The sequence below is a fragment of the Oxyura jamaicensis genome, chromosome 3, assembly GCF_011077185.1.
Source record: "Oxyura jamaicensis isolate SHBP4307 breed ruddy duck chromosome 3, BPBGC_Ojam_1.0, whole genome shotgun sequence".
Lineage (NCBI taxonomy): Eukaryota > Metazoa > Chordata > Aves > Anseriformes > Anatidae > Oxyura > Oxyura jamaicensis.
In genome coordinates, this window is record NC_048895.1 from 97,200,753 (window position 1) to 97,214,308 (window position 13,556).

The window sequence follows — 13,556 nt, forward strand, 5'->3', positions numbered from 1 at the left end:
AATGACATAATTTGGATTATCCAATTAAAAGTACAGCTATATATAGACAAAGCAGTAAGTTATAACAGTGTGTTGGATTCAGCCACATAAGCAGCATTGCAGTAAATGGCACTTAACCCAGCACATTACCAGACATTATTGGGGGAATAATAATGGTCAATGTGTTGAACTTAGACTTTACTTCCCACAAAGGGTTTCCAAAGCACCTGACAGAAATTACTGCATTAGTTCTTACAATCCTGTGAGACGTGGAAGGCACTATTCTTCTTTTACAGGAAAGTAAACTGGAACATAGGCAACGGTTTTCCAAAACGCTTGTGGACTTGTTGGTTTTCATTTTCACAGTTGTATGAGTCAAAGAGAGGTGGAAGGAAGCTCCTCCATCAAAGTGACACACAAGAGCCATCCCCGAGCCGTTTCATCACCATCTTGCACATCTACAAATGAAGGTGACTCTTGCACTACATCTGTGAATTGCCATTGCATTTCAAAACAAAAAAGGAAAGGCATGGCAGACATGCAGAAGGAAAGAAAGAGCTAGCCAGGAGCAAAGAACTCATTTAAAAGAGTTCCCTAGAACAGAACTACTGGACTCACACAGCATCAAACACAGCCCAGAAGACTTCAAACATTTTCATCCTGATACATCCCTAGGAATGTGGTACAGCATAACTTGATTGCACTGCAATGGGCAATCTAACAGCTTTTTCCATCCCTCGTGATTCCTGATAATTCAAGCACAGTGCAACTATAGAAAAAATACAATTTTCTGTAAGTTGTTTTCATAGTTGTATGGCATTTTATGTGCCTCATGGAATTTTTGATTTTTTTGTATTTTTATTTTTTGCTTGAGATACAGTAGCTGGAAAATGCCATAGGCATTTAATAAGCATAATCAAAATAATTAAAAACTGAATTAAAAGGGGGTACTTTCCAAAAGTAATTTTCCCTTCGAAAATCTGCCAGGGAGAGTAACTGATACTAAATAAAGTCTCAAATTACTTAGGCGTGCACCTTCTAAATATATCACTCCAGTTAAGTCTGGGATCTGTTTGGGACATCAAACCTGCTTTCACACACCTTTACTTCTTCTTAAAAAATCTCTTAAAATCTTCAAATTTTTGCAGTATTATATATATATATATATTTGCTGAGTCACCCGTACTTTGTACTGTTCATTCAACTTTGTTCGGGAGGTCTGTTTCAGGGCTCAAAGAAACAGTTGAGCTATGGCTGAATGAATTACTGTATGATACCAGACCAGCGTAATTGACCATGTGCTAGCTCTTAGCCTGCCAGAAACACAAAGAAAAATGTGCTAGCTTAAAATTCAATTAAGCTAACATGCTTTTCTGTCATTTGTAAGAGGCTGAAAGTGTGTCTGTGGTCAACATCCACAGCTCAGTTGATTCATAAAAATTTGTAAAGCCACAATATATATATATATTTTTTTCCTGTTTTGTTTAAAGAGAAAGGTAAGATCATAAAATTTTGTATAAAAATAATAAATGCCAGAATAATCCAAGAATGACAGATTGGATAATGACTGGAATGTTAAGTATTTCTTGAAGATAATAATATACGTAATATATAAAATTATTATGGTTATTATTATTATTTACATCAGTTCCTATAATTTCTTAGGGCAATTACTATAAAAATACCAAAGTAATTGAGGATACTAATGTGTCTAGTACATTATTACCTCTACATTAGTACATCTATTAAAGAAATTGCCACCATCAGAACCAATGAATTGAAGGAGGACAGAAGAACAAGCAAATATAACCCCAAGCAAACAGAGGAACTGAATAAGATAAAAATACAGGTGGGCACAGGAATAGCTCTCTTTTTTTTTTCTTTTTTTTTTTTTTTTTTTTTTTTTTTTTTTTTTCAGGTTCAATCATGGAGAATCCAGTAGTTCCAAAATCCTGAAAATCCCTCAAAGTTCTTCTTTCCAGGAACTACTGCGCAAATATAAGTAAACCTTTAACCTTGACATACTCAAGAATTCCTGTATCCTTTCCTGTCTCTTACACCTCTTTCCCTGTTAGGCCATGTCCTTTTCTGCTCTTTTTTCCTGGTTTTCTTCTCTACTTTCTGATGCGAAAACAGCTGCTCTCCTTTTCAAGGCAGATGTTAGTTTTATGTCTTCAGGGACTGGTCACAATTTATAGAGCATTCAAACTTCTTACTTGCGTCAGTCAGTATCAAAGGGAAAAAGAGAGATACAATGACCAACAATATCATCTGAAATGATGAATTAGACTGCTTGTGAATGTGCTATGGCAAAAGGGACAAAAAAAAAAAACTTTAAGCAATGAAAAATTTGCATCTCTGAGTTCCTGGAACGCTGCTCTTTGCTAAAAGGAATCAGTGCAAAAGCACTTGGAATCTCTGACTTTCAAAACAAGTGTATGCCTCCACAAATCTTTTTGGTACAAATCTTTTTTGTCTGTTATGCATTGAAAGTAAGCTTGTGAAGCGTCATAATAAAACCTGGAACTACTAAATGGTGCCTGATTTTTACTTTTTGATATTTTTTTTTCAAAACACTTCTTTTTATTCAAAACTTAATTTAAATAGCTTTAAATTTGTAAGGCTTGGCAAACTGCTTCTAAAACATTTGTGCTATTTTAATTGGAGAAGAAACAGCTCTTTAGGATGGTGTAACAAATAAAACACAGTGCTGAAAAGGGCTACCTAATCCAGCTCTGAAATAGAAGTGGTATAGAGACCCGCACTGCTGCACTATGCAGTTTCACTCAGTTTAATTAGTACTGCAATGTATTATGAAAAAAAATATCCTCACAGCCTAACCTATAACTTATACAAATATTGAATGTTGTAAAATCAAATATATTAATCAAATAAGTACATATTGCGTCTTACAAATGCATAAATAAAATGCGTTAGCTGGAGATTTGTCTGTCCAAGGATTGCTGTCCCCAGAATTAGATGAGCACTGTTTCCTCATTAACTTGTGATATTTTTCTCTGTTTTATTCTAACCATGAAAATGAACACTTTCAGGGATTGAGATGAGTGACTAACCTGCCAAGTGCAAGGAAGAAATTCTGGAAATTCCCTAAGCTGCTATTCTGAGATTTCCAACCTATCTATGTAGCACAATACCTCATATAAAATTTACATTAAAGTGGAAAGACTGGGTGATTACCTGGCTTTAACCTCCAGCTTTAGAAGATGGCTTGTATTTTCTGTTACATTGGCTGGATGCACAGCACATGGTACTACCCATCTGTGACTTCTCATCTAACACCTCAGGCTGCTTACTTGAAATATTGAAGTTTGAGGGGTAGCATATCCTCAAAAATAGATAATCAGCTCTACCAGGGCTATAGCAACATGGTCATCTATGCATCCAATGTCCCTGTACAGTCAAAGGAGAGAAGTAGGCAGATCTGAGGATGTAAAGCTAAGCGCCAAAATGCCCAAGGCTATCAAACAAACATGATTTATGGGCTGTATCTGGATTTGTGTCTTGTTCTGACACTTAGGCACCTGAAACAAGCCTGAAATAAATAAATAAATGCCTGTCTGTTCAGTACCCTGAGTGGTCTTTGTGGTAGCTACATATGTCAGTGTTTATACTAGTAGACTAAAAAGAGCTATAAAAAGAGCTATAAGAGGTGATCAGTCCATAGTTAAATGGTTGCCGTTGTAGTTTCAGACAATGTAAATAGGACTTTTCCAACCAAAATGTAGATATGATTTCAAGCATAGCATGGGCAAAAAATTATTGCAAATAGGCCATCTGGATGTGGTTTTATTTTGGAATGTGAGAAACCAGCATGATTCATCTCAGCCTGAACTACGGGTCTCAAAAATGTCGGATGAATACCATCCTTCAAGTACATATTTATCTCTGCTGACTATAGGGAAAGATGTGGGTGACAGGTTCCAATGCAGAAAACTACATCATAAATATCTAAAGTTAGGTGATCTGAAGCACATGTCTACTGCTAAAATATGGAAAATGATTTGACAGCCCAAGCTAATTCAGTGGAACCACATGATGAATAATGACCAAGGATAAGACGGTTTTTATAACTCCTGTGTTAGATAAAAATGGACATGCAAATTCTATTCCTAAAACAGCATCAGTGACCAGAACATAATAATTTGGAGCAAAGTCAGAAAACCCAAAGGGAAAAATAAGGAGCATGTGGAGTGCTGCCATGTATTTAGTACATTCACAGTTCTGAGCACTGACGCAGATACCTGCAGGTGGAACGAATATTTGATGGCACACGATTATATCTTTCAGAACAACAATTCTTTTACTTCAGCTCCATCCATCTTTCAAGCAGAGATTAGCAGATTGGCAAGCTAACAGCCCAATGGATTTATTTCTGAGATAATAAGGGTGTAGAGTAAAGGAGTGCACAGTAACACTGTCCATGAGTGAGTATGGGATCTTTGATATGATGGTGGTTATAGGGTACGGGGGTGAGATATTGAATTTTGGGGAACACAAAGTAGTATTAACTGGTAGTAAATAAACACCAACAATTGTGGTCACTGGGGAAAGCTGTGACCAGGGACATGTTGAAGCAGTGTAACAACACAGACCCCTTAGAACGGAGAACGGGGCATGCCATAAGTGAAAAAGGAGAAATGAAAGAAAAGAAAGGAAACATGGATTGACACAATTTCCACATCTTATAGGTGGAATAATGGGACCTTGACTTGTCTGGGAGAAATGAGAGGCACAATGTTGCTCCCAAAGCTGCAACAAGGGACAGGACAGAAAGCCTGGAGAGGAAATATGGGAACTGCAAGAAGCTCCAGGGGTTGAAATGGAGGAATGCAGTTAGCCCTCAGAGTGATGCAAAATTATTTTCCATTGTCCTAGTATTGATCAGTATGTAACATACAGATCTGCATAGTGCTTTTCATGTTCAAAGTACATCACCACTATTCACTTTTACAACAGTGCTGTGACAGAGTTAAGCCCACAAAATGATTCATGACTGCCACTTTTTCACAGACTGTGATCAGTGAAGCTATTGACAAAAATATAAAGTATCAGAATTTCATTGATCTAAACTAACTAACACATAAACATGATCCTGTAATCTGGAGAAATACAGCTGTATGTAGCTAAACAGGGCTTCACTGTGTGAATATCATTTAAAAATAGGTTATAAGAAAATTGGCTATAATGATTCCAAATACAGACCAGAAATGCCAGCCCAACACCATTAAACTTATTTTGTTCCTTCTTGTACATGGCTTTATAAACTTATTTTCCCAAAGGAGAAAATTTTGGTACTTCTAGTTATTAGTTCAAATATAGGGGACAATCAGATTCCCTTGGTGTCATTAAAATTCAACCACTTTCTCATCAGAGACTCTGACAAATGTGTTTACTATGCACCTAAGCAATTAAAGAGAGCTAGAGTAATTGGGTAGTAGAGCTCAAGGATTTATAGAGGAATCTGCACATAACTCTAGAAGAAAAGGGGAAATCCTTGTCACATTGATGGCAATGACAAATCTCCCATTAACTTCACTGGGATTGGAGTTAGTCCTAAACATTTGCTGAGAAAAGTTCTTGTGTAGTTTACCTGTGAATATTATCACTTGAGGAGGATCACCTCTGATCAGGGCTCTGTATCACAGAAAGCACAGCTCATCCTGGGTTGGAATAAATGTACAAAGAGCCTGTAAGGGTCTCAATTTGGAAAAAGGATGGAATGAAGGTATGAAACTGGTTCTTCTGGAATCCTGCCATGGATGTCAATGAGAACAAGATGTAATCCCAAGGATCCAAACCACTTGGACCAGCAATTCAGCTGAATGGACCTACCGAATTTACAAGGTTTGTTTTCTAGTAGATGAAAAATAAACATAACAAATAATGCTGGTAGTTATGAACTTCTTCCTTGAATTATTATTATTATTTTGCTTAATATTTCTGAAATTCTTCTTAATTTGCCCTTTATTCATGACTATTCATGACAGAAAGTTTACAATTCTCTGTAGTACCACTCTCTGAAGGGACTACAAGAACTTATGTTTCTATATCCAAGCAAAAATATTTACTGTACATTCCTTCTAAATTGCTGCTATTATTCCATAAAAAATGAGCGTATTTTAAAGATTCACTTATTTTGTCGAGAGCTCTTTGGGGAAAGAAATAACATTAATTCTCAGAAGCATTGATTACTGCCAGAGAACACATGACTGTTCAATTTAAAATACCTTTCTATTTCAAAATACCCTTCACTTAAAAAAATAAAAAAATACATTTAATGCAACCTTTAAATTGTCTTTAAGCTGAAGAAAATTATTAAGAAAATTATTTGTTTTTCTATTTGTTTCAGCATCAGTTCTTTGTAGACTTAAATTCACCAAAAATGTCAAAGTTTCAGCCTTGGTTTAACCTAAAACATTTATTTTTTATTTTTATTTTTATTTTTTTCACTTTTAAGAGTTCATCATTATCTGCTTGGCTGTACACCCTTGGTGCCGCCTCTTGCTGCTTTGTCATTGTATTGTGAACTTTTCTGCTCTGCTCAACCCACTGAGATGGAGGAGGTCTCATCCTGATTTTCCTATGGGGTGCAGGAAGAAACTGCAGCCTGGTGACATGTTCCCTTTTAAACATGTTGCCATAGTAACAGGCAGACAATCTCCCTCTTTCCATAACCTTCAGACTGGGAGTTTTTCAAATCAGGGTGCTGCCTGTTTTTCTGCCTGGCTGAGCTCTATTTTGGGTCTGTGAGAAACATTGCAGATATTCATTGCCTTTTCCTGCAACCTTTAGCACCCAGATGATGGGTCAAACTGTGAACCCTGCTCCTGGAATGAGGTGGTGGTGGTGTAAGTACCACACACCCATACCAAATCTGAGACAAGACATCTTATTATGTTGTTGGCTGGTTATTTATAAAGAGAAAACGACTTTGTAGAAATGTGTAAAAATGAAATGGAATGGCACAAGAAAGTTGTTCTGAAAGGTGAAAAGGAACTCACTAGTGAAAGTCTTGACTGTATAAAGAGTATTTGCTGGTGTTTATCATGCTACAGTCACAGTAGCGCAAAGCCCCTTATGAAGGAGACTCAATCAGTGGCTGTCACTGTGAGACAGAGACATGGTTGTGTACATCCACGCTGGAAGTACCTCTACCACCTTGGCTCTGCCAATACCAACACTCCTGCTCTAGACAGATTATAAGCAGACCATAACAAACATGTGGAGGCAGAACATGGTAATTTTTTTTTATTTTTTTTTTTCTGGGGGACTGACAAGCACATAATTTAAACTGCTCATCATGGGAATACCTTTAAAAGGCTGCATGTTTTATACTGCTAAAAGGAGACAAAGAAGGGAAGACACTCAGTGGTGAAGACAAGCTTGGGGAGGCATTCAGATGAGTCAGTCTCTCATCTTCACTGGAGCTGTTCCCCTGTCTGTAGAAAAGTAAGTGCTTTTGTCTATAAAAAAGTAAGTGCTGAGGATCAGCTGTATATCCAGGCGTTACAGAGGTCATCAGAGCACAAGGAAGAGAAAAAAGTCCCTCATTTGCTAACATCCCACATTCCAAGTGTGAAATATAACTCAAGCTGTTTCATCACCTTCTCATGTCCTCTCTCTCTCTTTTCCTTGGAAAGGTCTTTCATTCATTCTAGTGCAGATACTGGAGTTAGTATTCCAGATGTGGTCTAACAATTGGACTAAGTTTCTGCTTAGAAAAAATATTTTCTCTGCTACTGAACTTAGGAGCCTCCTCAGCTGGCCAGCCCTGTCTGAGTGCATAAGTCATTTAGACCAAAAATATTTTCCTTCTTGGCAAAGTAACAAATATGTAAACTCTTTTGTATTTGGTAGTAGAAATGGATGAATAATTCATAGCAAATAAGCCATTTGATTAATCTTACACCCTTACAAATATCTTTTTGTGTTTGTGAATTGACCTTGGGCCTAATGGGATTTTTGCAGAGTTATCTGATATTGTGAGGTGTTTAATTTCTACAAATAGCTTCTGGTCTGTAGACTGTTTACAATCATTTGTTGCCAACAGCATAAAATTAAAATGCACAGTAGTTAGTATGTTTGTATATGATGCTCAGGCCATATTATTTCATTCTGTTCTGTGAATGAAAGTAATTCACAGAAATCTGCTCTCAAGAATAAGTTCAAAATTTGTTCTCTGACAAACACTCCCCACTATTTTCTGAGGTCTTGATCATCACATCCATAATTTTCTACACTACAACTTTTGGGAATAGGAAGAGCAAGGATCTGATGTTAAATTATTTAGAAATATGCTGGAGTATTAAAAAGAAGCATTTTTTTTGCAATATCTGTTCAGCTAGTCTCAATGAGCAAACAAGAGACAGGTGTTGGGGTGTCATATTTAAACCCACCTGTAAATTTAAAAGACTTCCATACCTCTATACCAAACTCTCTGTCTACATAATTTTATTATATGGAAGAAGGTTAGTGCTGTGGTTAGAATTTGGGAAAGTTGCAGCCAGGATTTCCAGTCCAGCTATGATTTTTTTCTGTGGTCTGGGATAAGGCCATGGGAAGTGATGACAATAGCTACAAACAGGCTTGCCCTTGCCTCACCAGGTTAAAGCTAACCTTTGTGGGTATCTCTTGCAGACTCCCTACCTCGGTTCTCCTTAGCACAGGTATAAAAGTAAGACTACTCTCAGCACCTCTGAGGGCTAGTGTCAGAGTGGAGATATATTCAGCCCACTGATATGTATGTCCACTTAAGTATTAAGTATAATGCCCAAGTAAGTATTTAAGATGAAGTACCTGTTACTATGCCTGCTAATTACTGGGATAAGTGTTTCTGTAGCAGTTTATTCTGTGTGGCCAATCCTTCTGTCTGAACGAAGTCCCATCAGCTCCAGCCCCAGTTTACACCTGTTTAACTATCCCTGGGTGCTCTGAGAAAAAGTGAACAGAGTCATGGATCTGGCACAAAGGACAGCTAAGTGCTAGTCTGTCCTTGGAAAATTTTCTTGTCATGCTTGTTATAGGAAACTAAAATGTGTGAAAAGTGCACAGTGTTCAAACTGACTGTGCTGAGCAAGGCTGGATAATTAGATAGAAAGACAGACAAACTGGAAAGTCAGGCCTTTATTTATTTTTTGATTTCAAGAACGGCTATATCCTTTTCCTTTCAACACATAAAGTCATAATGGCATGATCATGCAGTCAAAGTGATTGAATAACCATGAGTTACTGGCTGACACTTGAACCATACCAATTAATCAAAAGCATGACTGCAACAACTGTGAAATAAAAATACATTTTTCTAACCCGTCCCTAAACTCCCTTACAGTTTACTTTGCAACTAGGGCAGGTTAAGAACACTATTAGTAAATGCAACCCGTTTTATAGGTTTTAACCTTCTACCTAACATCAACTCAATATTCCTTCATTTCTTGAAGTTAGAACAAATTTACTGAAGCAAAAAGCCTTTAATGCAAATTTCCTTTCTTTGCATAACACTGGAAGCTAAATGTTTAACTCTTGTAAAATAAATGCTTTTCTTGCCTATAAAAAGGAGTCAAAATATGTTTTCAATAATCTATTTTCCCTCTGTACTGTGTGCCTGTAGTACCAATGAAAATCTATATTTACAGAAAAATTCATCCTATCTTTGATGTTCCAATGCTGGTGGTTTTTATTCTATTTGAATTGCATTTAAACATGGCACATTTTCCATATGTCTCTTGCCCAGATTGCACTATTTGTTTTTGACACCCAAAGCAAATTGTTGCTTTTCCCTACACATGCCTAAAACGAATAAGATTGAAAGAAGTTTCCATTGTGTACAGAAAAGTGTAGTTCCATATGTGACATTGTTCAGATTTTATAACTACCAGATAGAAGAAAACTTGGACCTATAAGAAATCAAGTTTCCTTGCTCAGTGACTTAGGGTGAGTTGCTTGAGATCATGTTATGTCAGAGCTCTTCCTCCTGCTACCATGCCTTGCAACCTTTATCAGGTTGTTTATTCCAGACATTCATAGTGAAAAGAACAGGATTTTTTTGGTGTGAGTGTGAACCTTGTAACCATGAAAATACTTATCATCTGGATCTCTGTTAATGAAGTAGTAATGGAAAAGCTGTGCAATATTGTTCTTGAGAAAAGACTATGAATGCTTGGGTAAGCTCTTTTAAAAGAATCCATTGCATTTCTGCCTGTATTAACTAATGAGCTCTTTTAGAGAATCAATAATGTAACAGTTGAGATCAGTCCCATCCCTTGATACCTTTTCCCAATTAAGGCAGTGGATCATTGTATTAATAATATTATTTAGTGATTATTCAGCATTTTCACTCTGGTGAAATACTATGCAAACATTAATTAATTCCCACCAAAGCCCAGAAAGCCTCAGTAGGAAATATTAAGCCTATTTTATAAATAAGGGCCTGGAGCCAGAGATCTTTCTATACCAGAGAGACTGTAGCTTGAAGATCCTTCAGACAGTGAGCAGGTATGAGAATCCAACATAATGAATGGTTCTACAGTTAGAACTACCATAAAGAATATCATCTCTACTCTGCCTTGACTTGGGGCAATAACAGTATTTCTCAAGGAAAGCCCTTTCTTTTTTTTTTTTTTTTTTCTTTTTTTTCTTTTTTTTTTCTCTAGCAGTCCCTCAGACTGAGATAGTTAATTCAAAAAAAGATATTAAATAGTCACTTGGATAGAAAGAGAGAGACCTGTTCCATAGCCCAGTGATTACAGCATCCACACAGATTCATATTTCTCTCCAGTGAATACTTATCTTTTACATGTTGGTATCTTGGGCACTAATAATGGTTCAGATCATGGATTTGAAGTCAAACTCTCAGGTAACAACATCAAGAGACACACAGACAACTACATCTCAGCTGTCTACAATAGCACAGCTGCTTTTATCTACACTGAACTCAGCTGACTATCCCAAAACTTTCAGAAAAGTCTTCACAATTTCCATCTTCCATACAGTGCTCCTTTTTAACAGAGGTTCTTTATAAAGGAGAATGGGACATCATATGCTTTTACATTACTGATGGGATCCAGTCCACCTATTCTGGACATCTACAGTTTTGCAGTTAAGTAGGGAAGACAGTATTTTCCTTCTAGAAATACTAAAAGTATTCACTTCTCTCCATTCATTATCTAGTGAACTTTGGCACTTACTAATGGAGGACATTAAAAGGGACCCAACATTTAGGAGCAAGGATAGTTCTTTCTTTGATTTTAGTGCATTTTTGCTGTCCTCTGTCCAGAAACTTCAGGACAGTTGAAGTTTTCTAAAGCAGTTTAGTTTCTTTGTAGAGTGGTTCTTTGTAGAAAGACTTTCTTCTTGTTTTTCACTTTCCTGTTCCTCATTTTTTTTGACTCTTCCCTCCTCTGCTTTGTAATGAGTGCTGGATAATTGATCAGTTTAGTATATATCTTTGTGTTAATCCTTGACTGACTATTTCATATGAGGCTCCTTACTTCTGTAGACACCTGACATTTAATATTATTGATTTATATTTGCTCTGGCTTCAGAAATCCTCCATTTCTTTCTTAACCAAATGAGAAGGAGAACAGTTCTGACATACATCTAGGGCATGATTCATTTTACCCTATGTTAAGCTTCTAAAGTAGGTCAAATCTGCTATGTCCTAGAAAAGTCTATCACCCTTCATTGACTCTAAAGGAAGTCCAGATATCTACAGTTTAGATCCACATCTGAACAACTTTCCAGCTGTTAGAGGCAATGAATTCTGTATCTGAACTTCTGCATATGTCCTGTGAAATGGGACAACAGGGCAAAAAAACCACAAATGTCCAATAAGACTGAGAGACTTTCTCTTGTGACGTTCTGTGACTTCTCCATCGGATTCATTTGTGACATTGCTAGAGAGCCTCACATTTAATTATATCTTTCTTCTTTCACAATCATAATTTAGACAGAAACTGAGAAACTAGTAACCTCTCTTTCTTAACATGTCCTTTGGTCCAATCTTTGGAACTTAACCCCTTCTCCCCCCCCCCCCCCCCTTTTTTTTTTTATCTTAGTTTTAATATTAAGTGGATAAACAAGGCTGATATAGATATTTTTACACCAAAGGTTTACAGAAATCCCTGATGTGACTGTAACTGAGTCATAGCAACACTAATTGTTTTGGAAAATCCTGTTCAAAGAATTCATTTAAACATACTGACATCCCTTGCCTGAATTCATGCTCCTTGTTCAAACTGTTTTTTTTTTTTTCCCCTTAATATAGCAAGTATGATTTATCTTTCTATCCATATGCAACATTAAAGTCAAGGTGAGAGTTTACAACATTGTTTTCATATACAAAGATATAATAATAACACAGAATAAACTGTTGCAATGTATTAACATGAACATATGCATAAGAGGACAAAAATTACTATGTTCTAAAATGTAAGCATGCTCACTTTGAATAAAGGGAGCTTTAACTAGCAATCATACAAAAAACACTTTCTGTATTTCTATTCCAAAAATAACCACATAAAGTAATTGCATGTAAAACAAGTTTTGATGGATTTCACATAAAACAGTGATGATCTGAATATGAAATTCTGGGAATAAAAACTCAATTTTGCACAACATGAAAGGTATTAAACTGGCTGCACAGAAGCCAACGGGGTATTTTACTAATAGCTTTGAGATATAGATGTATCAAGATTTCACTAAGGAGCTCTATGAGTTTCTACTTCCTTTATGCTTCTGTTATTTTTTAAATTTGAAAATTTACATTAAAAAACTCTTTCTGTAATTATTATGCTGTCTGGAGGCTAGAGAAATAAAAGACAAAAGAAGGAAAGCTGATAATTTCCTTGAACACCTTCTTTTGAATTTGCTGCCTGGATGTTACCCAGAGCTGACGTTTTTCTGCTTTCGGTTCTCTAACCTTATGTAGCAGGTGAGAAACTCCTGGAAGGACCGGGCTGAGAGGAATTTGGCCACTCTCATTAACATCACCTGGTGCCATGCTTGCTGTGGGCTTTGTGGCTGGAGAAAGGCTGTGCCACAGAGCAGCCTCCTGCCTCCTCGCCCCCACGGCTGCACCCAGCCTTGGGGTACAAGCAGTACAAATGACCTGAGAGACGAGATCTGTACCTAGCTCCTCCTCTGGCGTCCCTGGAAAACTGAAGCCCGACTTGAGCAGATCGCCACCCTCTTCTTCTGAAAAGACAGAAACAAAGTAGCTATTTAATAATTCTGATATTTCTGTTTATCCAGACATAAACTCGCCGCTGGTTTTGACATCCCAATGAATGATACCTCTTACCATTCAGTATCTCTGATACTGTTGATGCTGTGCTATTAGCTGCAGTATTTAATCCTTTTTTTTGCCACTTGTTCTAATGGTTTTTGAACTTTAAAATGTTGCCAGATTTTTTTTCCATTATTAATTGTTCTTTTCAGCTTTGCTTAGTCACATTAAATTCTGTTTCCCTTTAACCTTTTTTAACTTTTTTTTTTTTTTTTCCTTTTCTTTATAATATATATTTATTTAAGGAAGAATCATTGTAAGTCCTCCAGTTGTA

The 13,556-nt window shown here is 36.6% G+C and overlaps 1 protein-coding gene across 16 annotated transcripts in view; it reads right to left on the bottom strand.

The window, feature by feature from the left end:
• The window catches only part of DLGAP2 (DLG associated protein 2), a 325,073-nt gene that overhangs the window by 95,742 nt on the left and 215,775 nt on the right, over nucleotides 1-13,556 (bottom strand). For 7 of the 16 annotated variants that reach the window (XM_035323317.1, XM_035323318.1, XM_035323316.1 and 4 more), the window contains one exon: nucleotides 13,126-13,191. The exons of 6 other annotated variants lie outside the window; for them this stretch is intronic. In XM_035323317.1, the coding sequence (XP_035179208.1) occupies nucleotides 13,126-13,191 (66 nt within the window). Of the gene's footprint in view, nucleotides 1-12,916; nucleotides 13,192-13,556 lie in introns of all 16 variants that reach the window. 3 more of the 16 variants (XM_035323328.1, XM_035323327.1, XM_035323324.1) reach the window with 1 other exon arrangement.